General features: G+C 40.9%; 1 protein-coding gene across 28 annotated transcripts in view; it reads left to right on the top strand.

Annotated features, from left to right (window-relative positions):
* LOC133154375 (protocadherin gamma-C5-like) overlaps positions 1 to 25,349 on the top strand; it is a 211,091-nt gene that overhangs the window by 111,423 nt on the left and 74,319 nt on the right. Inside the window, exon 1 of one of the 28 annotated variants that reach the window (XM_061279199.1) lies at positions 1,270 to 3,826. The exons of 22 other annotated variants lie outside the window; for them this stretch is intronic. In XM_061279199.1, coding sequence (XP_061135183.1) covers positions 1,415 to 3,826 — 2,412 coding nt within the window. In that variant the 5' untranslated portion in view covers positions 1,270 to 1,414. Of the gene's footprint in view, positions 1 to 1,269; positions 3,827 to 5,182; positions 7,736 to 9,397; positions 11,950 to 13,482; positions 16,080 to 18,220; positions 20,795 to 22,728; positions 25,327 to 25,349 lie in introns of those variants that run through there. 5 more of the 28 variants (XM_061279025.1, XM_061279082.1, XM_061279073.1 and 2 more) reach the window with 5 other exon arrangements.

Here is a 25,349-nt window from a genome sequence, read left to right as displayed (position 1 = left end):
ATGAGGACAATAGTTCGGTTGCACCGAGGGAAATCCTCATGATGTATTCACAAACAATATTGACCAGTTTACATGTCCATCATAGACCACCAGTCTATATCTGCATTCGGCAATGCAGACTGACATTTGAAGACTGATGTTAGTCATGTTTGTGATCAGCATTTGGTGATTCATGAGTGTGTGTGTTTTCCCCATTATTTAATATTCTCGACGTTTTTGATCTGTTTTCGAGCTGTACAGAGTGCATTCAACTAGTCCTGTGGTTTCAGAACCATAGACAGCCACTCGATCTGTACCTTATAGTCAGTGGACATATTTTTAGTTCCGTCTAACTGTGAATTGTCGTACTTTTTTTTTTTTTAATCTTTACTTCATTTACAATAACTTATCTGTTATACTTGGAGTGAATTATTGTATCCATACTGCTATTTGAGTTTATGATAACTTTAATCACTTTCGGGGCTAATTGAATGATCAATCATTCTCATTGTCCTTTATGCTGCAAGATTAACGTTTTGAAGAGAAAGAAAATCAGATCTTTTAATGCCAAATATGACTTATCTTGCAAAAAGATTTTTAAAAAATACCTCAATCCCCAAACTGCTCAAGTGTTACGAATTTGAATAAGAAATATGATCACATTTCGAGGAGAATATTTTTCACCATAGTAGTCTTTCAATATTACTGGGATTTTAATTCCAAATACTACCCAAAACATACACCTAATATATCTGTGTGATCATGTATAAACGTTAATTTTAGATTAGTTTTGAAAGAACCATAAGTGTGCCATAACACTTAACTGTCACAAGATACAAGGTAACAAAATAAAGATAAAGATTGCATCCAGAATTGCATAAATCTTGATACAATTGTGAAGAACGTTAGTGTCGAATTCATTCGGTAATATATACATATATATATATATTTTTATAGCTGAGCATTTTCAATCTACCATTCATCATTTCAAAATAAAAGTTACGTCCTGCGAAAATATTCCTTATGTGTAAAGTCGAAACCTCAAACGTACATATTTACATTTGAATTAAATGAACATTCAACTATTTTTAAAGATTTTACTCGCATATCTAGTCATTTATAACGTAGGCTTTATTGTGTTATAGTCTAAAATGGTGATAGATTTATTCAGAACCGTGCACTACTGTGAAAATGCTCTGAGCGCCGCTAGTGACACGTCATTGAATTAGAGGGAAACGAATCCGTGCAGGAGTCCTCCTCTCCTCTCCTCTTGCGCTGTTTATAGAGCTTGCCTGGTGAGAAGGACGACGATCTGCTCGACATTTGAAGAGAGACGTTTTCCGTGAATTTTCTTGGTTAATTTGACTTTTTCAATTGAAGAGCGCCTGTTTTTATTTTGGAGGAATGTTCTCGTGATATTTTTGTGGATTTCACGATGGATTTTATGCGGATGCGCGCTGTCAGAGGCCGATGGCGCACACTGTTTGTGATTCTTTGTCTGAGCGAGCTGCGCTCCGTGGCTGGACAGGCTCGCTATTCCATACCGGAGGAGCAGGCGGAAGGCTCTTTTGTTGGAAACATTGCGAGAGATTTGGGCTTGGATGTTGGCCGACTAGTAGCAGGTAAAGCTCGTATCATTACAAAAGAAGATCGACAATATGTTGATTTAAAGCGAGACAAAGGCACACTTGTGATTAAAGAACGCATCGACCGAGAGGAGCTTTGTGGAAAGACGACGCCCTGCAGCTTCACTTTTGACATCATTTTAGAAAATCCCATCCAGCTTTATCGTGTAACAGTGGAGGTCGTGGACATTAACGACAATAGCCCCTCCTTCCCCCGGTTAGAAATTAATTTGAACATTGCTGAAAATGCTGTAGTGGGAACTCGTTTCTCACTCGAGAATGCAGATGACTCTGATGTTGGTATTAATGATATTCATAAATATGTTTTAAAACCCTCAGATAATTTTAAATTGGAAATACAAAGCCAACCTGATGGAGCAAAATTCATGGAAATGGTTTTACAGAAGCCTTTAGACCGAGAAAAAGAGGAGAGTCTCACACTCATGTTGATTGCTTCAGATGGTGGAGAGCCACACAGATCAGGGACAGTAAGAATTGAAATTACTGTGATGGATGTAAACGATAACGCCCCAGTGTGCACTCATCCTGTTTATAAAGTAGATGTGCCAGAAAACTCACCTTCGGGAACTTTGATCACAACAGTTAGTGCTAATGACGCTGATGCAGGCCTCAATGGTGACGTTACATATTCCACTCGTTCTTCCAAAGAGACAGAGCAGCTATTTCATGTAAATGTTAAAACGGGGGAAATCAAAGTTTTAGGTCAATTAGATTTTGAGAAATTGAAGAGTTATCAGTTAAACATCCAGGCTATTGATCACGGAGGATTTACGGACACATGTAAAGTATTCATTAACATAATTGATGAGAATGACAATGTCCCCACTATTAAATTAATGTCCTTTTCTCAGTCCATACCTGAGGATTCTCCCCCAGGTACAACTGTAGCTGTGTTTAATGTGAATGATGAAGACTCTGACGTCAACGGTGTCGTAAAGTGTTCCATTAACACTGACGTCCCTTTTAAAATTGAGTCTTCATTAACAGGATACTACACCATGGTCACCGAAAACTTCTTAGACCGGGAAAGTGTCCCTGAATATAATGTGACCATAACAGTGTCTGACCAAGGCTCTCCACCTCTGTCTAGTAGTAAAAACATCAATGTTAAAATATCAGACATGAATGACAACCCACCCAAATTCCATCAGTCAGAATACAGTAATACTTTACCAGAGAACAACTCTCCCGGTTTTTCCATGTTTGCGGTCAGCGCTAATGATGCAGACTGGGGCCAGAATGCCCGAGTATCTTACTTCCTGGAGGAGAAAGAAATTAATGGAGTAGCTGTGTCCTCTTTTGTCTCCGTCAATTCTGAAAATGGTGTCATCCACGCAGTCAGATCATTTGATTATGAACAAATCAAGTTCTTTGACTTTAACGTGACTGCCCGCGACTCTGGATCCCCTCCGCTGAGTTCTGTGGCTGCAGTTCGCATCCTGATCCAGGACCAGAATGACAACGCCCCTCAGGTGCTGTACCCGGTGCAGACTGGAGGGTCGCTGCTGGCCGAAATGGTGCCTCGTTCGGCAGACGTGGGCTACCTGGTGACCAAAGTGGTGGCCGTGGACGTGGACTCTGGCCAGAACGCCTGGCTCTCTTATCAAGTGCACAAGGCCACAGACAGGGCGCTGTTTGAAGTGGGCCTCCACAATGGGGAAATCCGAACGGTCCGCCAAGTGACTGATAAAGATGCTGTCAAACAAAGACTGACTGTCGTGGTGGAGGACAACGGGCAGCCCTCTCGTTCAGCCACAGTCATTGTGAACGTGGCGGTGGCCGACAGCTTCCCTGAGGTGCTCTCAGAGTTCACTGACTTGAGCATGCACGACAAGGAGTACAATGAAAAGCTGACTTTTTACTTAGTCTTGGCACTGGCTGTGGTCTCCTTCCTCTTCATCACCTGCTTGCTGCTCATCATCGCAGTCAAAGTGCACAGGTGGAGACAGTCTCGTGTCCTGTACCACTCCAACATGCCTGTCATCCCGTACTATCCACCACGGTACTCGGATACTTTGGGGACGGGGACCCTCCCGCATGTGTACAATTACGAGGTGTGCAGGACCACTGACTCCAGAAAAAGTGAGATGAAGAATATGCAAGCATTGAGTCAGAGTTTAGTGAGTGTGGATGGAGCTGATGGTGATATGCCACGAGAGAACAAACAAATGTCACAAGACCTTTCACGGATGTCAACATTGGTGAGTCAAAAATGTTCATCAATCTTTTTTTCTTATTTTATTTGAGGTCCTGTTTGCAACTTCCTTCACTTATGTGGCACAACAGATTTTCAAGTCCCACCAGTTAATTGTCTTGAATTCATAACCAACTGTTATAGCTGACAAACGAACCACATATTCCAATAGTAACCTATATGAAACTTTGTTAACGTAAATGTTAAACATAAATATAGCTTGCAGTCATGTATTTCAGAAAACATTAAGGAACTTCAGGGTGTATAGCTAAATAAAATATTTAAATTGTAGAAAATAAATCTGACGTTTTAGAAGAAACTAACAAGTTCGAAGAAATGATTCACACTCCTTGGAGTAAAACAACAATGCTGCTCTAGTTTACTCATCACGTGCAATGAAATTTTCATCAATTTTAATTCTCAATGCAGGAAGATGAACACTTGGGAAATCTTGGTCAAATTTAGGATTCGCTCTTTTGCTTTTTTTTTGCCTGAAAATATATGTTCCTGTTGGAACTCGAGCATCATGTCATTTTTGTTTGTGACCCATTGTTTGAGAATGTGTCTTTTATATAATTAACAAAAAAATAATGATAACAGTTTTTTAAAATTAAGACAAGAAAAGTCACTCAAATATTTTGATTAGCCTCTTAATGTAATCATCACAAATTCACATTTTTTCTCTAAGTAAAAAATCAAAAACGTTTCCATTGCGTTGCAAGGTTTTAGTCGCTGTCCATGGTACCACTATGGCGATAACTCATTTTGATATTACAATACATTTGCTTGCACTTGTCAATGATTTATTAGTAATTAATAGTTATTATGTGCATTTGAATGCCTTGTGGTTCAAGGCCTGATAATGATGATAACTTTGCAGAATTATTGTTAAAATTTCATAAGCACCGTGTTGGAAATGAATGCTTATTTGTACACGTTTGTGGTTTTGCGTTTCTCATTCAGTAGTGATGATGAAATCGATTCGTATTTGATAGTGGCTGCAATTTAATGTAATACTTTAGTTATGACTTTGATTTGTTAGATTCATGTGTAATATAGGCGAGCAGGGATTTCTTTCTCCATTTTTATTCGTTTTGGGGGGCATATATTTTATAAATCCATTTTCATTGGAGCCTTAGTAGTGCACAATAATTATTAAATTTGCACGCACTGGGAATTAGTTTGCTTTCAGCTGTACATAATACTGTATATTACTTTCAGTTTTGAGTGCTGCGCAGCACCTGTTTTTACACATTTTAAACTCTGAGAGACGCTGTTGGCCTGTAAATAAATTTTCCGTGTGTCGTCATGCAGTCCTCCCTATTGACGAGGCACTGGGGGAGATTCTCTGTCTTTTGTTGGTGGTGCGAGCAAGTGAATGAACAACGGTCTCGGCTTGATATTAAGTGTTGAATTGGTGGCAGCAAACGGATTCATGCACAAGGCTCGATCGTTCTTTTTTTTGATAATGGATAATATAGGACCTCGCCCTTTTCCGTGCGCAAAATGGAGATTGTTTTATGGCTGGCGACGTCAGGCGGGGACGCTGATGTTTTTGCTTCATTTGGTTACCACGGTAGGTGGTCAGATTCGTTATTCTATACCAGAAGAGATGAAGAAAGGTTCCGTGATTGGAAATGTGGCACAGGATCTCGGTTTGGATATGAAAAGACTCATAGCTGGGCGAGCTCGCATCTTGACAGAAGACAACATTCAATACACGGAGCTGAAGACAGACAAAGGGCTCCTGGTCGTCAGTGACAGAATAGACCGAGAGCAGCTTTGCGGAGATGTGACGCCATGCAGCTTCAGCTTTGAGATCATTTTAGAAAATCCAATCGAGCTGCACAGAATAATTGTTGAGGTTTTAGATATTAATGATCATGCCCCTGTATTTTCAAATAAAGATAAAACTCTCTTATTTGAAATAAGTGAATCAGCTGCAGCCGGAGTGCGTTTTCCTCTGCAGAGTGCAGAGGATCAAGATGTGGGGCAAAATGCATTGCAAAATTACATTTTGTCACCAAACGAGAATTTTATCTTAAATCAGCATGCAAATCCGGATGGCAGTAAATATGTTGAAATGGTGCTCCAGACGCCTTTAGACAGAGAGCGACACCCCCGTTTGTCTTTAAAATTAATTGCACTTGATGGAGGAACACCGCAGAGATCTGGCACTGTAAATATAGAAATAAATGTATTAGATGCAAATGATAATGAACCTGTATTTAACCAATCAGTATATAAGGCCACTGTTATGGAAAACACAATTAAAGGCACCAGCTTAGTTACTGTAAATGCTACAGACGCTGACAGCGGTTCAAATGGACTCATCACTTACGGTTTGTCTAAAACAAAAGGAAGTGCTGGCAATATATTTAATATTGATGAACACACTGGCACAATTTACGTTTCTGGTCTTATTGACTTTGAAAAAAACAGGAAGTATGAAGTGAGGGTAGAGGCAAAGGATCAAGGTGGATTGACTGGGACGAGTAAAGTTATGCTAGATGTTGTTGACATGAATGACAACGCTCCAGTAATTAATATAAAATCATTTTCAAGTCCCCTGTCTGAGGATTCACCTCCTGGTACAACAGTTGCAGTTCTGAACATAAAAGATTTAGATTCTGATCAAAATGGGCAAATAAAATGTTTTATAGATGGAAAACTTCCCTTTAAATTGGAGACATCTCTGACAAACTATTATAATTTAGTTTCAGATACATTTTTTGACAGAGAATCAGTTTCAGAATATAACATAACAATTACGGCCACTGATCTTGGAACACCTCCACTTTCTAGCTCAACAAAGTTACATCTGAGAATATCAGACGTTAATGACAATGCACCAATATTTGATAAATCTATTTATTTCGCTTATGTGGCAGAAAATAATTCTCCGGGCATTTCCATATTTGCTGTCACTGCTCAAGACGCTGATTGGAATCAAAACGCAAGAGTATCTTATCTTTTAGAGGACACACGGATTAGTGGCAGTCCAGTTTCTACTTTTGTTTCTTTAAATTCTGAAACCGGTGTTCTCAGCGCAGTTCGATCATTTGATTATGAGCAAATTAAACAAGTGGACTTGGTGGTCAGAGCGCAGGATGGAGGCTCCCCTCCCCTCAGCAGCAACGCGAGCGTTCGCATGCTGATCCAGGACCAGAACGACAATGGACCTCAGGTACTGTACCCGGTGCAGACGGGCGGCTCACTGCTGGCCGAAATGGTGCCTCGTTCGGCCGACGTGGGCTACCTGGTGACCAAAGTGGTGGCCGTGGACGTGGACTCTGGCCAGAACGCCTGGCTCTCCTATCAAGTGCACAAAGCCACAGACAGGGCGCTGTTTGAAGTGGGCCTCCACAATGGGGAAATCCGAACGGTGCGCCAAGTAACTGATAAAGATGCTGTCAAACAAAGACTGACTGTTGTGGTGGAGGACAACGGGCAGCCCTCTCGTTCAGCCACAGTCATTGTGAACGTGGCGGTGGCCGACAGCTTCCCTGAGGTGCTCTCGGAGTTCACTGACTTGAGCATGCACGACAAGGAGTACAATGACAAGCTGACTTTTTACTTGGTCTTATCGCTGGCTGTGGTCTCTTTCCTCTTCATCACCTGCTTGATACTCATCGTAGCAGTCAAAGTGCACAGGTGGAGACAGTCGCGCGTCCTGTACCACTCCAACCTGCCCGTCATCCCGTACTATCCACCTCGATACTCTGATACTTTGGGGACAGGGACCCTCCCACACGTGTACAATTACGAGGTGTGCAGGACCGCTGACTCTAGAAAAAGTGACATGAAGAATATGCAAGCCATGAGTCAAAGTTTGGTGAGTGTGGATGGAGCTGACACTGACACGCCACATGTGAACAAGGAGCTGTCAGGAAACTTTTCCCAGATGTCGACCTTGGTGAGTCAGTATTTCACCATTCTTTCGCTTTTTTGTGTCTGATAACATATATTGCTTTCAGTGAGGCATTTCCATCAACTTATTGTTAATTGGATGGCATCTTAAATAGAAATCTCTTTTTGTGCATAAGGCCAATTTAGTGTAGTTTTGTGAAGAATTAAAGTGTGTGGGAAAGTAGCTAATAACTTCAAGCACTGCTTATTATGCAAGTTAACCATATTAATAATTAAAGAAACGTGTTTAAAATTGTGGCAAATAACTAGACAAATCCAGTACTTCTTTTGAGACACTAATTTTCTGGAAGGTGGTTGGGGGTTCATAAAAAACTTATTTTACTGTTCCACATTGAATAATTGCAATAGGTGGCCTGATTTTTATTTTTTTTATTTTAAATATGACAACTTGAGTTTACAATTAATATCTAAATAAAAAATCAGTACACCTTGTTTTAACTCTATAACGTTCATGGTAGCCCGTCCGAGCTGACACCGGTTAATGCACCTCTCCCGTTTTTCTCTTTGTGTGAGATGGGGGAAATGCAAAAATTCTTTGGCCATCTGGAAAGAGGTATTTACTTACTTGCACAGCAGTCTGTGTATAACAATACAAAAAAACATTTCAACAGTATATGTTTCAGTCATGCAAAAGTTCGACGAAAAGAAAAAGATTACAATGCATATGCGATACTTACGCCAGCCGGACCAACATGGGTATCCTATCGCAGTTTAATCATAGGTTGACGACACGACAGCTAGGCAAAAACAGGAAGTGACATCATGATGAAGTCAAAGGTCCCACAATCGAAATAAATGAAACGAAACGTATATTTCAAGACTAACCATACAATTAACATGAATAGAAGGAAATACATCGAATTAAACCGTAAAATAATATTGAACATTAATTGTTGGTCAAATAAAATAAAACAAGTATGCATATCTTACACAAAGACCATACATTTGCAACCACTAATGTAGCATTCATTTTAGAACACGTATCAAATACGAGATTGCTCTTCAGACCCTTTTTATCTTTCATGGCAAGAGTCAACCTTATCACAGTCTTATGAATTCTTTCTTGTTTTAATTGGCAAAATATGATCATTAATTTTTTCCCCAAAGAAACAAATATTATAATTTTAAACTCTTGCATATGTAACCCATTCAAGGTTGCAAAATACAAATCAACATCATCAAACGTCAAGCAGAGGGTGTGTTTGGTGTTTATGGATTGGTCGCCTGGACCTTAGTTTGTATTAAAGTATATTTTTTTAAGTTCATATGTGACAGAATGCTTGTCGCTGGTATATATTCTTCAGGACCTTTGTATAGGTGCAGTGCTTGTGGCTGTTATATATTTTTCAGAACCTTAGTGTAGGTGCAGAATGCCAAAGATTTAATGACAATACATTGTCGTAATCTAAATTCTTCTAGTTAGGAAAACACTTGATTTTCTTCTTTTTTTGTAACTCTATTATAAAGGTGCTAGAATACACAGGCGACTGATAAGGAATTGCCTCTACAATAAATAAATGCTGGGGACCTGCAGTTTGCCTGAGTGGACTCTTAGGGCCGCTGTAGACCACAAACTGCGGCAGGCTGGCTCTGATGGTTTCTGCTGTAACCGCCCATGTTATTTGGACATATTAGAAGAAGAAAACGACAAAGAACGAGCATTCGAGCCATCACGCTCTTGGAAAAAGCGCGATCTAACCATTTGGATTTACCTTTTTCCTATGGATATTTAGCAAAGACCTTCATCAAACTAGTATTAATTTGATGAGATGTTTTTGTATTTATTTTTTGCAGGAAAATAGTCGAATTTATAGAACAATGGCAAGGCAAGTGCTGCTCTTTATTTTTTCTCTCTCCGTGGGTTCAGTGTTCGGGCAGGTCAGTTACTCCATCCCGGAGGAGATGCCCAAAGGATCTCTCGTTGGAAACATAGCTCATGATTTAGGTTTGCAGACCAAACGTATGCTGGCCGGCAAAGCGCGCATTTATAACCGAGATGGTGACAATTACGTTGAGTTGAATAGAGACAGAGGAGTCATTCTGTTGAAAGAAAGGATCGACAGAGAGGCGCTCTGCAGACAAACGACGCCTTGCGCTTTACATTTTCAAATTGTTTTAGAGAACCCCATGCAATTTTACAGCATTACAGTTCAAGTTACTGACATTAATGACAATGCGCCAACGTTTAACAGGGGCGAAATGAAATTTAAAATAAGCGAGTCAGCGGTCATCGGGGCTAAATTTGTTTTAGAGAAGGCTGTAGATCTTGACGTGGGAACAAACGGCGTTAATAATTATGAATTAAAACCATCGGGTCATTTTGCTCTTAAGTTGGAAAATAACGCCGATGGAAATAAAAATGTGGAAATGGTTTTAAAGAAGCCTTTAGACAGAGAGAAAGAGGAGCAGATGTCTCTCGTGCTTACTGCTGTGGATGGAGGAGAGCCGCGTATGTCAGGAACGATGATGATTCTTGTTACAGTGTTAGACGCTAATGATAATGCCCCAATTTTTACACAACACACATACAAAGCTATTGTAACGGAGAATTCTGCTGTAGGCACAATTGTGGCAACTGTTTCCGCAACTGATGCAGATCAGGGCACGAACGCCAAAATATCGTATTCTATAAGCGATGCCCGAAATGATATTAGAAGCCTATTTGACATCAATAAAGAAACTGGTGAAGTGACGTTGATAGGAATAATTGATTTTGAGCAGTCTCGTAACTATCAAATAAATATCCTCGCCAGTGATGAAGGTGGCCTCACGGATTCGTGCAAAATAATCGTTGATGTGCAAGACCTCAATGACAATGAGCCTAAAATAAGCATTATGTCAAAGTCAAATATTATTTCAGAAAATGCAGAGATCAATACTGTTGTTACCATGATTAATATCGAAGATAAAGACTCTGGAGATAATGGAAATGTTGTTTGTTTCTTAAATGAAAACATACCATTTACATTAAAAACCTCAACAAATAACTTTTATACTTTAGTGACAGATAGCGAATTAGACAGAGAGCGCTCACGTGAGTATAATATCACAGTGATGTGTTCCGATGAGGGCGTGCCCCCCCTCTCCAGTAGCGTCACTCTGGCTTTGCACATCTCAGATGTGAATGACAACGCGCCTGTCTTTGAGAGGAGCTCATATGAGGCCTTCATTGCGGAAAACAACATACCAGGTCTTTCCATATTCACTGTAAAAGCCAGTGATGCTGACTGGAACCAGAATGCTCGTCTTTCTTACATCTTGGAGGACTCATCAGTTAACGGAGTGCCAGTCTCCTCATATGTGTCTGTTAGTGCTGAAAGTGGAGTCATCCATGCAGTGCGCTCTTTTGACTATGAGCAACTGAAAGAGTTCCACTTCCGTGTCAGAGCGCAGGATGGAGGCTCCCCTCCCCTCAGCACCAACGCGAGCATTCGCATCCTGATCCAGGACCAGAACGACAATGCCCCTCAGGTGCTGTACCCGGTGCAGACAAACGGCCCGCTGCTGGCCGAAATGGTGCCTCGTTCGGCCGACGTGGGCTACCTGGTGACCAAAGTGGTGGCTGTGGACGTGGACTCTGGCCAGAACGCCTGGCTCTCCTATAAAGTGCACAAAGCCACAGACAGGGCGCTGTTTGAAGTGGGCCTCCACAATGGAGAAATCCGAACTGTCCGCCAAGTGACTGATAAAGATGCTGTCAAACAAAGACTGACTGTTGTGGTGGAGGACAACGGGCAGCCCTCTCGTTCAGCCACAGTCATTGTGAATGTGGCGGTGGCCGACAGCTTCCCTGAGGTGCTCTCAGAGTTTACTGACTTGAGCATGCATGACAAGGAGTACAATGACAAGCTGACTTTTTACTTAGTCTTGGCGCTGGCTGTGGTCTCCTTCCTCTTCATCACTTGCTTGCTGCTCATCATCACAGTCAAAGTGTACAGGTGGAGACAGTCTCGCGTCCTGTACCACTCCAACCTGCCCGTCATCCCCTACTATCCACCGCGGTACTCGGATACTTTGGGGACTGGGACCCTCCCGCATGTGTACAATTACGAGGTGTGCAGGACCACTGACTCTAGAAAAAGTGACATGAAGAACATGCAAGCCATGAGTCAAAGTTTGGTGAGTGTGGATGGAGATGATGGTGAACTGCCACATGGGAATAAGGAGCTGTCTGGAAATTTCTCACAGTTGTCAACATTGGTGAGTGAATACTTCAACATTCCTAATATATATATGGCAGTCAGCATGGGTCCACAATTATACAAGGGGGTCACATGGCCTGCAAATCCACAAGTCAAGAAATCATGTTTATTATCCAAAATATAGTCTTTGAGAAGATACATAATTTGAATGTAATTGGAAATATAAAATGTAATTTTAAACTCTTATTTCAGAGCATGTTATAGAACTTAGGACTAATGTTTATTTGAATTTCAAGCTTTTTAGCTTTGGTAGTTTCTGAGAATTGTTTGTTTGCTGTATTGGTTTAACTTCCATATTTTCTCAAGCCTTATTAAGGTTGCGTATGCGTTGGTGATCTGGTTTGGAATATTGTCACTTGCTCTTCCAGCATAGTGAATGATACTCCCGAGGTCTGTGAAGTCATCTGTATTCTCTAGGATCTGCTCATCTATTGTTATATGTTTTGGTATAGAGGTATTGATGGGCATGACTTTGGTTTGATTGATGTTTATGCTCAGTGCAACCTGCTTGTTGTAGTGTTGAAGTCTATGTTTTCCTGGAGAGGTGTCGGGGAGAGGACTAACAACCCACTAGTAGAAACCCCATTCTGTAAAATATCCCATATGCTACGGAAACAGCATGTATAACTTAAAGTAAATAATGCCACGTTACGTTGAAAAACACTTTCTTTTAGTCAGCTATTTGCTACAACCAGCATTTTATAACGTTGTGTCAGTCCATTAACCACAGCAGGACGTTAGGAACGCTGCATTCTAATGCGTGTTTCAAAATAAAACTAATTTCAAAATAAAACTGTCAACAATTAATTATTTAAAATATATTTGTGGGTATTTTCGTGTCATGGAATCACCAGCGTACAAGAGGATCTTCTTCTAAGCACAAATATTTTATCTAGTATACATGTGTAATTGTTACTTAAATCAAAAAATATATTTTATATTTTAACGTGGTAATACGCAGTTTAAACTTTTGACAAACAATTATTCAACGTTTCCGTGTCTCCCAATCGTCGAGCTCCAATGTCGCTGTCCACGGTGCTGGATTTTTTTTTTTTTTTAGGGATCACTCAGGCGCCCCACCGTCGCCCAGTTTGACATTTCAGTGCAGCATTGTTAGACGTCTAGAGTTTAAAAATGATTTTTGGGGTAATCACTGACAAATACGACTACCTAATAATAATAACAATAATAATAATAATAATAATATCACACCTGGTGCAACCTTTTTATGGTATTCTGTTAAACTCCCATGAATAGCTAAACAGAAGATTAGAATAAATTATTGTTTTGTCTTTTTTTCAAAGACGTTATTCATTTTTGATGTTTTTTTATAGGTGTTTTCTGTACATATTTTTAAACGAAGCAAGGGGAATATTGTAAGTACTTTTGAGAGTTATGAGTGGACATTACTTTTGTTGTGCGTCGCTCGCTCTTACACGTTTTAGACTCTAAGAGACGCTGTTGGCTTGGATATGATTTTCCCGGTGTTGTCGTCATGCAGTCCTCCCTATTGACGAGGCACTGGAAGAGATTTTGTCTTTTGTTAGTGGTGAGGGCAAGTGAAGGAACAGCAATCTCATGCCTCACATTGGTTTGATTGTAAAGAAGTAAATTGTTCAGGAAACGACGTATTAATCAATTACAAGGACACAACTCCTCTCTTTTTTTTTAATCATGGATAATCACGGACATATTTCTTTCTCACGGACAAAATGGAGGTTGTTTTATGGATGGATACGGAAAGTAGGAACGCTCATTTTTCTGCTTCGTTTGGTAACCACGGTAGGTGGTCAAATTCGTTATTCTATTCCGGAGGAGATGAAAAAAGGCTCCGTGATTGGAAACGTGGCGCAAGATCTCGGTTTGGACATGAAGAGACTCATAGCTGGGCGAGCGCGCATCGTGACGGGAGAAAACATTCAATACACGGAGCTGAAGACAGACAAAGGGCTCCTGGTGGTCAGTGACAGAATAGACCGAGAGCAGCTTTGCGGAGATGTGACGCCATGCAGCTTCAGCTTTGAGATCATTTTAGAAAATCCGATCGAGCTGCACAGAATAATTGTTGAGGTTTTGGATATTAATGATCACGCCCCTGTATTTCCAAATAAAGATAAAACTCTTTTATTTGAAATAAGTGAGTCAGCTGCAGTCGGAGTGCGCTTTCCTCTGCAAAGTGCAGAGGATCAAGATGTGGGGCCAAATGCATTGCAAAATTACATTTTGTCACCAAACGATAATTTTATCTTAAATCAACATGCAAATCCGGATGGCAGTAAATATGTTGAAATGGTGCTCCAGAAACCTTTAGACAGGGAGCGACATCCTCGTTTGTCATTAAAATTGATTGCACTTGATGGAGGAACACCGCAGAGATCTGGCACTGTAAATATCGAAATAAATGTGTTAGATGCAAATGATAATGAACCTGTATTTAACCAATCAGTCTATAAGGCCACTGTTATGGAAAACACAATGAAAGGCACGAGTGTAATTACAGTAAATGCTACAGACGCTGACAGCGGTTCAAATGGACTCATCTCTTACAGTTTGTCTCAAACAAAAGGAAGCGCAGCAGAGATTTTTCATATTGATGGAAACACTGGCAAGATTTATGTGTTTGGTCAAATAGACTTTGAAAAGAACAAAAAGTACGAAGTTAGGGTGGAAGCAAAAGATCAAGGTGGATTTACTGGGACCAGTAAAGTTATATTTGATGTTATTGACGTAAATGACAACGCTCCGTTAATTAATATAATGTCTTTTTCCAGTCCTCTGTCTGAGGATTCACCTCCTGGTACAACAGTTGCAGTTCTGAACATAAAAGATGTTGATTCTGATAGAAATGGACGGCTAAAATGTTCCATAGATGGAAAACTTCCCTTTAAATTGGAGACATCTCTGACAAATTATTATAATTTAATTTCAGATCAGTTTTTCGATAGAGAATCTGTTCCGGAATATAACATAACGGTTACGGCCACTGATCTTGGAACACCTCCACTTTCTAGCTCTGTAAAGTTACATCTTAGAATCTCAGACGTGAATGACAATGCACCAATATTTGATAAAAATATTTATTCAGCTTATGTGGCAGAGAATAATTCTCCAGGCATCTCCATATTTGCTGTCACCGCTCGAGACGCTGATTGGAATCAAAATGCGAGAATATCTTATCTTTTAGAGGACACACAGATAAGTGGCAGTGCTGTGTCTACTTTTGTTTCTTTAAATTCTGAAACCGGTGTTCTCAGTGCAGTTCGATCATTTGATTATGAGCAAATTAAACAAGTGGACTTGGTGGTTAGAGCGCAAGATGGAGGCTCCCCTCCCCTCGGCAGCAACGCGAGCGTTCGCATCCTGATCCAGGACCAGAACGACAACGCCCCTCAGGTGTTGTACCCGGTGCAGACGACCGGTTCGCTGCTGGCCGAAATGGTGCCTCGTTCAGCCGACGTGGGCTACCTGGTGACCAAAGTGGTGGCCGTGGACGTGGACTCTGGCCAGAACGCCTGGCTCTCCTATCAAGTGCACAAAGCCACAGACAGGGCACTGTTTGAAGTGGGCCTCCACAATGGAGAAATCCGAACGGTCCGCCAAGTGACTGATAAAGATGCTGTCAAACAAAGACTGACTGTTGTGGTGGAGGACAACGGGCAGCCCTCTCGTTCAGCCACAGTTATTGTGAACGTGGCGGTGGCCGACAGCTTCCCTGAGGTGCTCGCAGAGTTCACTGACTTGAGCATGCACGACAAGGAGTACAATGACAGGCTGACTTTTTACTTAGTCTTGGCGCTGGCTGTGGTCTCCTTCCTCTTCATCTCATGCTTGCTGCTCATTATAGCAGTCAAAGTGTACAGGTGGAGACAGTCTCGTGTCCTGTACCACTCCAACCTGCCCGTCATCCCGTACTATCCACCTAGGTACTCGGATACTTTGGGAACGGGGACCCTCCCGCACGTGTACAATTACGAAGTGTGCAGAACCACCGACTCCAGAAAAAGTGACTGTAAAATGGACAGAGCTGCTAGTCAGAATTTGCTAGTCATGGACCGCAGTTTCACAGGGACCATGCAGAAGATACACTGTCAAAAGAACATCCTGGATGAACTGGATTCTCCGATAGAGGTTAGTTTGTAACATTTTCTTGTGAAGTTCCTGGTCCTGTTTTAGGTTAGTGACCTATTTGTTATTAGTAACGTAGTATATCTCAGTTTTAATCCTATGACTTAAATCACGTAAGTGTAAATGTTGAAGATGGTAGGCATTGTTTCTATCCCCCTAATTTTAAAACGAAGAAGTTGTAGTTGAGTGCAATTTCAGAACCACGTTTTTCATATGGGCTAATTTCTTTGTCTGGTGTTGCATACTTCAAACTTCAAATGTATCCTTATTTTCCATTCCAGCTATTCCATTACTATTTTACTTTATTGCTGTCAAGTTCATATTCAAGCTGTCAATATTGCAATCTAATATCGAATCTACCTGAACTCAATAGAAACACTTGCATTCAATAATACTTTGCTGTATATGTTTGGTAACGGTTGTGTTTATGCATATCTTCAGTTGTTTTATACATTAAAATTGCAATATTTGATGAGCAAATAAGTGGTGGTAATAAGCAGCTCGTGACCCAAAAAAAGATATTCAAAATGGATGAACTAATGGAGTAATACACTTTTGTGACTAGAGTACTGAGATGTGCAGTATAGTACATTTGACCGGATTAAAAAAAGGCTTATTTATCTCAAGCATTTTTCTTTTTTTTTTTAACTTGTTGGATTTGCGCTTAGCACGCCTACCTGCATAATCAGGGCGATGCGTGTCCAAATCTTTGTTCGAGCATCTTTATCTCTTCGGTCAAAACAACCTGAAAACAACCTAACCACACCAAATTTGCCTTCTCATGCACAAGCAAAATATAAAATGGTTAGACTGATGGACAAATGTTATCCCTCCAAATTTTTCTTAAGTAGACTTGCTTGACATAACCACATAATTGGGCCTTTGGCCTTTGTTTTCTCCTATTATTTTATTAGCTCCTCTTAAAACGATGTTCTTCCTTCAACAAATTGCCTTTGAACGTTTCTATGAATTATTTTGCAATTTTCAAGCTGATTGACTTTTAAATATCTAATTTTATCTTATTTGTCTATGTCGCTATCATGATGCTTTGTGAAAACAATTTGCTTGGAAACGTATGTGAATCCCAGGTGCCTCTACCATAATATCAGACAAAAGTCACAGTGAACAGATGTCAAGACTGTTAAAAATAATAGAACATCGCCTGAATGTTGTTTTGTGTGCGTGCATGTGTGTTTGTGCGATTCGCGCGTGCTTGTGTGTAATTGTAGAGCGTGTGGACGAGTAGCCCATTGTTCTGCCAAATTGTAAGTTGTCTAGTTGTTTATTGGACTATCATGCATAGTTGTTCTTTTAAATCAAAACTCTTGATGATGAGTGGCCAATATACTATAATACGTTCACCTCTCCCTATATGCCATCATAGTTAGCCTCCTTTAAGTAACTTAATATTGGAGTGCATATGATTTTTCTTCTTTGTCTGATATATTTGAAAATTGTTTCAAGAGATCATGTGAATTTGACATTTCACCTCAGCTGCCCTCCCCTGACCCTTTCATGTCTGATAACTCAAAATAAATATACTAATTGCAAAATTACTGAAAGACATTCCCCATTTTGAAGAGAAATTGAAATCTACCAATAATCCTTTACTTCTATTTTGGTCTACAATATTTGTACAGACTTATTATGGAGCCCGGGATGCTCATTTATCAATATATCCTTTTATCACTGACATTGGAAACTTGAGTCGATCTGCACTCGTTAAATTCCATAATTGTCTTTAAATGACTGCAAGTTAATCCATCACACTGTGAGAAAACATTGCAAATGTTTCTTTGTAAACTGTAGCAAAGTTATATCTGCAATCATATATAGCTACACGTCGTCAGAAAGCAATCATAAAAAAAATATTGGTCGGTTAATGAAAGATAATCTCTAACGTGGTGGCAGTGTGAAAAACACGCATGTGACACGTACGAATTTGGCATGTTTATTATAGGGTGCAGTCAGTCATATTGGTGTTTAGTCGTTGAGGCACGTGTAGTGTGAATATCTGGTTTGATTCATCCTGCAGTATTGCAATATGGACTCTTAGGGACGCTGTCGACCAAAAAGTAAATGACTGGGTCAGGACTGGGGCTGCTCCTCCATATAACGTCGACATAACACAGTGACAAAGCAACGGGAGGAGAACGGATCATTTGACGTGCTTTTCAAATGGGGAGCAAAACAAATACGTGATTGGACCAGAAAACGATATTTACTTCGATTTACAGTGGATAATATTTGACATTAGACTGTGAAAAGGATCCTTTTTAGTGGAATTTATATACAGAGAGGAGCTCTACTGGAGAGGATTGGACAGAACAATGAATGGGCAAGTACCGCTGCTGTTTGTGTTCCTCTTCGCCCTCGACGCAGCGTACGGCCAGGCCAGCTATTCTATTCCGGAGGAAATGACCAGAGGATCTTTAGTGGGAAACGTCGCACAGGATTTAGGTTTAGAAATTCAACGTTTGATTTCTGGAAAAGCCAAGATCTATTCGAGGAACAATGAAGAATACATCGAGCTGAGCCGAGAGAAAGGAGTCCTCCTCGTCAAAGAGAGGATCGACAGGGAGGCTCTTTGCGCACACACCGCGCTTTGTGCGATGCATTTTCGCATCATTTTGGAAAATCCAATCGAATTTTACAGTGTTACTGTACAGATTACAGACATAAATGATAATGCACCAAGCTTTGAGAAAAATGAAATGAAATTTAAAATAAGTGAGTCCGTGACCATCGGAGCAAAATTCGTTTTGGAAAGGGCTGTCGATCTTGATGTTGGAATGAACGACCTTCAAAATTATGAATTAAAACCATCGGACCATTTTGTTCTCAAAGTGCAAAATAACGCAGATGGAAATAAAAACGTGGAAATTGTTTTACAGAAGCAATTAGACAGAGAGAAAGCTGAGCGGATGTCCCTCGTGTTAACTGCTGTAGATGGAGGGGAGCCGCGCATGTCGGGAACGATGATGATTCTTATTACAGTGTTAGATGCTAATGATAATGCCCCCATATTCACACGACCTACGTACAAAGCTGTTGTTATTGAGAATTCACCTGGAGGAACAATTGTGGCGACTGTATCTGCCTCTGATGCAGATGCAGACTTGAACTCTAAAATATTGTATTCAATAACAAACACCCTCGACAGAGTTAGAAATATCTTTAAGATAAATAAAGAAAATGGCCAAGTTTCATTAATTGGAAATATAGATTTTGAAAAATCGAAGAATTTCCAAATCCATTTACTTGCAAGTGACGATGGAGGACTCACGGATTCGTGTAAATTGATTATTGATGTACAAGATGTAAATGACAACCAACCAGAAATAAATATTATGTCCAAGTCAAATATGATATCAGAAAATGCAGAAATCAACACTGTTGTCACTGTTATCAGCATAGAAGATTTGGATTCAGGAGAAAATGGAATAGTTAAATGCTTTATCAATGAAAATATTCCATTTACGCTCAAAACCTCTGAAAATAATTTTTATAGTTTAGTAACGGACAGTGATTTAGACAGAGAGAGTTCGTCCGAGTATAATATCACGGTAATGTGCTCAGATGAGGGTGTGCCCTCTCTCTCCAGCAGTGTCACGCTCACCTTACACATCTCAGATGTGAATGACAATGCACCTGTCTTTGAGAGGAGCTCATATGAGGCCTACATTGTGGAAAACAACACACCAGGTCTTTCTGTATTCACTGTAAAAGCCAGTGACGCTGACTGGAACCAGAATGCTCGTCTATCTTACATCCTGGAGGACTCCTCAGTTAACGGAGTGCCAGTCTCCTCATATGTGTCTGTTAGTGCTGAAAGTGGAGTCATCCATGCAGTGCGCTCTTTTGACTATGAGCAACTGAAAGAGTTCCACTTCCTGGTCAGAGCGCAGGATGGAGGCTCTCCTCCCCTCAGGAGCAACACAAGCGTTCGCATCCTGATCCAGGACCAGAACGACAATGGACCTCAGGTACTGTACCCGGTGCAGACGACCGTCTCGCTGCTGGCCGAAATGGTGCCTCGTTCAGCCGACGTGGGCTACCTGGTGACAAAAGTGGTGGCCGTGGACGTGGACTCTGGTCAAAACGCCTGGCTCTCCTATCAAGTGCACAAAGCCACAGACAGGGCGCTGTTTGAAGTGGGGCTCCACAACGGAGAAATCCGAACTGTCCGCCAAGTGACTGATAAAGATGCTGTCAAACAAAGACTGACTGTCGTGGTGGAAGACAACGGACAGCCCTCTCGTTCAGCCACAGTCATTGTGAACGTGGCGGTGGCCGACAGTTTTCCTGAGGTGCTCTCAGAGTTCACTGACTTGAGCATGCATGACAAGGAGTACAATGACAAGCTGACTTTTTACTTAGTTTTGGCACTGGCTGTGGTCTCCTTCCTCTTCATCACCTGCTTGCTGCTCATCATCGCAGTCAAAGTGTACAGGTGGCGACAGTCTCGCGTCCTGTACCACTCCAACCTGCCCGTCATCCCTTACTATCCACCTCGGTACTCGGATACTTTGGGGACGGGGACCCTCCCGCACGTGTACAATTATGAGGTGTGCAGGACCACCGACTCCAGAAAAAGTGACTGTAAATCGGACAGAGCTGCTAGTCACATGATGACTATGGACCCCAGTTTTACAGCGACCATGCAGAAACTACATAGTGAAAAGCACATCTTGGATGAACCTGACTCTCCTCTTGAGGTTAGTTCATAACTTTGTCCCATGGAGTTCTCCGTCTCGTTTCTCGGTTCATGACTTAGTTGTTATCAGCAATGTAAGGGCTCCAATCTTCGATCAAGCACGAATCTTAATGTTTGAGAAGCTGTCATTCTTTTTTTACTTAGTTTCAGTGGCTCCCTGAGAATCACATTCAAAAGGAAGGTTTCCCACTATAGAGAGCTTACTATTTAGACTCATTCCTATTCAACCCGACTCTTAATACAATACCTTAGTACTATCAATTTAATGTTCAAATGTCTTCAATAAGATATCTTATTTAATGTCCTTGTTATAGAAATTGTTACATTAATTTTAATTTATTCATTAATCAATTTATACCCTCATGAAGTTGTATTCTCTATCCACTGATCCCCATTAGAAGTCGGATTTGATTACCCATGAAGTGTTGACGTTTGTATGAGTGTGAATAGTTGATTGTATAAACATGACTGGCTGTGAATGACTGGCAAACGGTTTTTGGGTTAAACTGCCTCTCGTCCAAAGTCAGCACGGATAGACTCCAGTTCCCTGCAAACCTAATGGAGATAAACAAGCAATTTATGAAATGCATGGCGGAATGATTGGTTTTATGTCTCCTAATCGCTCACGGGCTTGCTTGACATTTCCCCAAAACTACATGACCTTGACTTGCTTGTCTATTTTTTTTTTCACAGCGAGAATTGAAATTATTTCTGCTCTTGCTTTGACATTTCCTATTTTGAATCATGTTTTCTTGGAAATCTTCGATTTCATTAAGGTTGTATTTGTTCCTGTGAGATTGTAGCTTCGTCAAAACCATTTACTTATAGAAACTGGTTTAAATGTGAATCTTAATCGCCTCTGCCACCATATCAGATACATTTTAGAACATGCAGGGGTCAGGACTGTTAGAATATATGTGTGCGTATACTTGGAAAATCCACTGGATATTGTTTGCTCACAAACCATTTTACACACAACTTTAAGTTATATTGTTTCATGGACTATCGGGCATTGCTATGCCAAAAAAAAAAAACTTTTGACAAAGAGTTACGATAAACGTTCACCTCTCCCTATATGCCATCATAGTTAGCAATCTTTAGGTAACTGCATATTGGAGAACATTTGAAAACATTACTTTTAAAATTGTTTAATTTTGACATTTGAACTCTGTCTTCCGATCATGTCCAATTAAATAAGATAAATGCACAACTATCTCAAAAAAAAAAATCCCTTTTGGAGATAAATTAAAATTGCCAAATTTTCTTTATTTTGACATGTCTTTTATATGAGTATTTATTGAAGACAAATTGCGGAGCCAAGGATGCATGCATGGTGCACATCTACTATTATAGCTTTTTATCTTTGATGTTGTGAACTTGAATTTGCACCTTTTGAAGTCCATATATAATGTTTTTTAAATGACTGCCAGGTAAACCATCACACATAGTGACAAAACATTGAAAATTTGTATTTGTAAACAGCTTAAATAGAACATGTACAATTAATGCAGCTTACATTTACCTTTTGTGTTTGTGTGCCTAGTTAAACAAGAGGAATTAAACTCAGTTAAGGAAGAAAATCCCTGAAAGTTTAGCAAAGTTGTAAAAATGTGTCAGTATTTTTAGAGATGCCTGTGTTGTTACAGTGATGAAACATAATATTGACGTTAAATTGGGACTACTAGAAAGCATACATTTGCTCATTTAATATGTTTCAGTGTTTCAGCTGTTATGGAGTGACTGTGGCGTGTGTTACTCATGTTTGTCTGCAGTCACTAATGTAGTATGGTCTGCTTTACGAACAGATTTTCTCTATTTTGTGCGCTATTGCTGGAGAAAGGGATTGGTCTTCTTCCGCCCTGCAGTGTTGCAATATGGACTCTTAGGGACGCTGTAGACCAAAAAGTAAATGACTGGGTCAGTACTGGAGCTGCTCCTCCGTATAACGTCGACATAACACTGTGAAAAAGCGACGGGAGAAGAACGGATCATTTGACGTGCTTGGCAATTTAAAAATATAGAATTTTGGACCTGAACACTGTTTACGACGATTAAGAGTGGATTACATCCCGCATTAGACTGTGAGGAGAGTCTTTTTAGAGGAATATATGCAGAGTGGAGCTCCGCTGGGGAGAATTGCAGGGAACAATGCATGGGCAAGTACCGCTGCTGTTTGTGTTCCTCTTCGCCCTCGACGCAGCGTACGGCCAGGCCACCTATTCTATTCCAGAGGAATTGACCAGAGGATCGTTAGTGGGCAACATCGCGCAGGATTTAGGTTTAGAAATACAACGTCTGATTTTGGGCAAGGCTAAGATCTATTCGAGGAACAATGAAGAATACATCGAGCTCAGCCGAGAGAAAGGAGTCCTCCTCGTTAAAGAGAGGATCGACAGGGAGGCTCTTTGCGCACACACCGCGCTTTGTGCGCTGCATTTAGAAATTATTCTTGAAAATCCAATGGAATTTTACAGCGTTACTGTGCAGATCACAGACATAAATGATAATGTGCCGAGCTTTGAGAAAAACGAAATGAAATTTAAAATAAGTGAGTCTGCGACCATCGGCGCAAAATTTGTTTTAGAAAGGGCTGTCGATCTTGATGTTGGAATTAATGACCTTCAAAATTACGAATTAAAACCATCAGATCATTTTGCTCTCAAATTGGCAAACAAGGCGGATGGAAATAAAAACGTGGAAATGATTTTACAGAAGCATTTGGACCGAGAGAAAGAGGAGCAAATGTCTCTCGTGTTAACTGCTACAGATGGAGGAGAGCCGCGCTTGTCAGGAACGATGATGATTCTTATTACAGTGTTGGACGCAAATGACAATGCACCCGTTTTTACACAGGCCACATACAAGGCAACTGTCAATGAAAATTCGCCCGCTGGGACAATAGTGGCTAGAGTTTCTGCTTCTGATGCAGATGGACATTTGAATTCTAAAATTTCGTATTCAATAACAAACACCCTCGATAATGTTAAAAATATATTTAACATACATAAAGAAAATGGTCAGGTTTCATTAATTGGAAATATAGATTATGAGAAGTCAAGAAGTTTTCAAATTAATTTGCTTGCAAGTGATGATGGAGGCTTAACAGACTCTTGTAAATTAATTATTGATGTACAAGATATAAATGACAATAAGCCCGCAATTAACATTGTGTCCAAATCTAACGTAATATCAGAGAATGCGGAAATCAATACTGTTGTCACTATGATCAATACAGAAGATTTAGATTCAGGAGAAAATGGAAACGTGAATTGTTTTATAAATGAAAACATTCCGTTTATTCTGAAAATGTCAAAAGATAATTTTTATAGTTTAGTGACAGACGGCGATTTAGACAGAGAGAGGGCATCTGAGTATACCATCACGGTGATGTGTTCTGATGAAGGTGTGCCATCCCTCTCTAGCAGCATTACGCTCAACTTACACATCTCAGATGTGAATGACAACGCACCTGTCTTCGAGAGGAGCTCATATGAGGCCTACATTGTGGAAAACAACACACCAGGTCTTTCTGTATTCACTGTAAAAGCCAGTGATGCGGACTGGAACCAGAATGCTCGTCTTTCGTATATCCTGGAGGACTCCTCGATTAACGGAGTGCCAGTCTCCTCATATGTGTCTGTTAGTGCTGAAAGTGGAGTCATCCATGCAGTGCGCTCTTTTGACTACGAGCAACTGAAAGAGTTCCACTTCCTTGTCAGAGCGCAGGATGGAGGCTCCCCTCCCCTCAGCAGCAACGCAAGTGTTCGCATCCTGATCCAGGACCAGAACGACAACGCCCCTCAGGTGCTGTACCCAGTGCAGACGGGCGGCACACTGCTGGCCGAAATGGTGCCTCGTTCAGCCGACGTGGGCTACCTGGTTACCAAAGTAGTGGCCGTGGATGTGGACTCTGGTCAGAACGCCTGGCTCTCCTATCAAGTCCACAAAGCCACGGACAGGGCGCTGTTTGAAGTGGGCCTCCACAATGGGGAAATCCGAACTGTCCGCCAAGTGACTGATAAAGATGCTGTCAAACAAAGACTGACTGTTGTGGTGGAGGACAACGGGCAGCCCTCTCGTTCAGCCACAGTCATTGTGAACGTGGCGGTGGCCGACAGCTTCCCTGAGGTGCTCTCGGAGTTCACTGACTTGAGCATGCATGACAAGGAGTACAATGACAAGCTGACTTTTTACTTAGTTTTGGCACTGGCTGTGGTCTCCTTCCTCTTCATTACCTCCTTGCTGCTCATCATCGCAGTCAAAGTGCACAGGTGGAGACAATCTCGCGTCCTGTACCACTCCAACCTGCCCGTCATCCCGTACTATCCGCCACGGTACTCAGATACTTTGGGGACGGGGACACTCCCGCATGTGTACAATTACGAGGTGTGCAGGACCACCGACTCTAGAAAAAGTGACATGAAGAACATGCAAGCCATGAGTCAAAGTTTAGTGAGTGTGGATGAAGCTGATGTTGATATGTCGAATGGCAACAAGCAGATGTCAGGAGACTTTGCTCAGATGGCAACATTGGTGAGTAAAATATTTCACCATCC

The sequence above is a fragment of the Syngnathus typhle genome, linkage group LG1 (assembly GCF_033458585.1).
Source record: "Syngnathus typhle isolate RoL2023-S1 ecotype Sweden linkage group LG1, RoL_Styp_1.0, whole genome shotgun sequence".
Taxonomy (NCBI): Eukaryota; Metazoa; Chordata; class Actinopteri; order Syngnathiformes; family Syngnathidae; genus Syngnathus; species Syngnathus typhle.
This window is presented reverse-complemented; position numbering and strand designations above follow the sequence as displayed.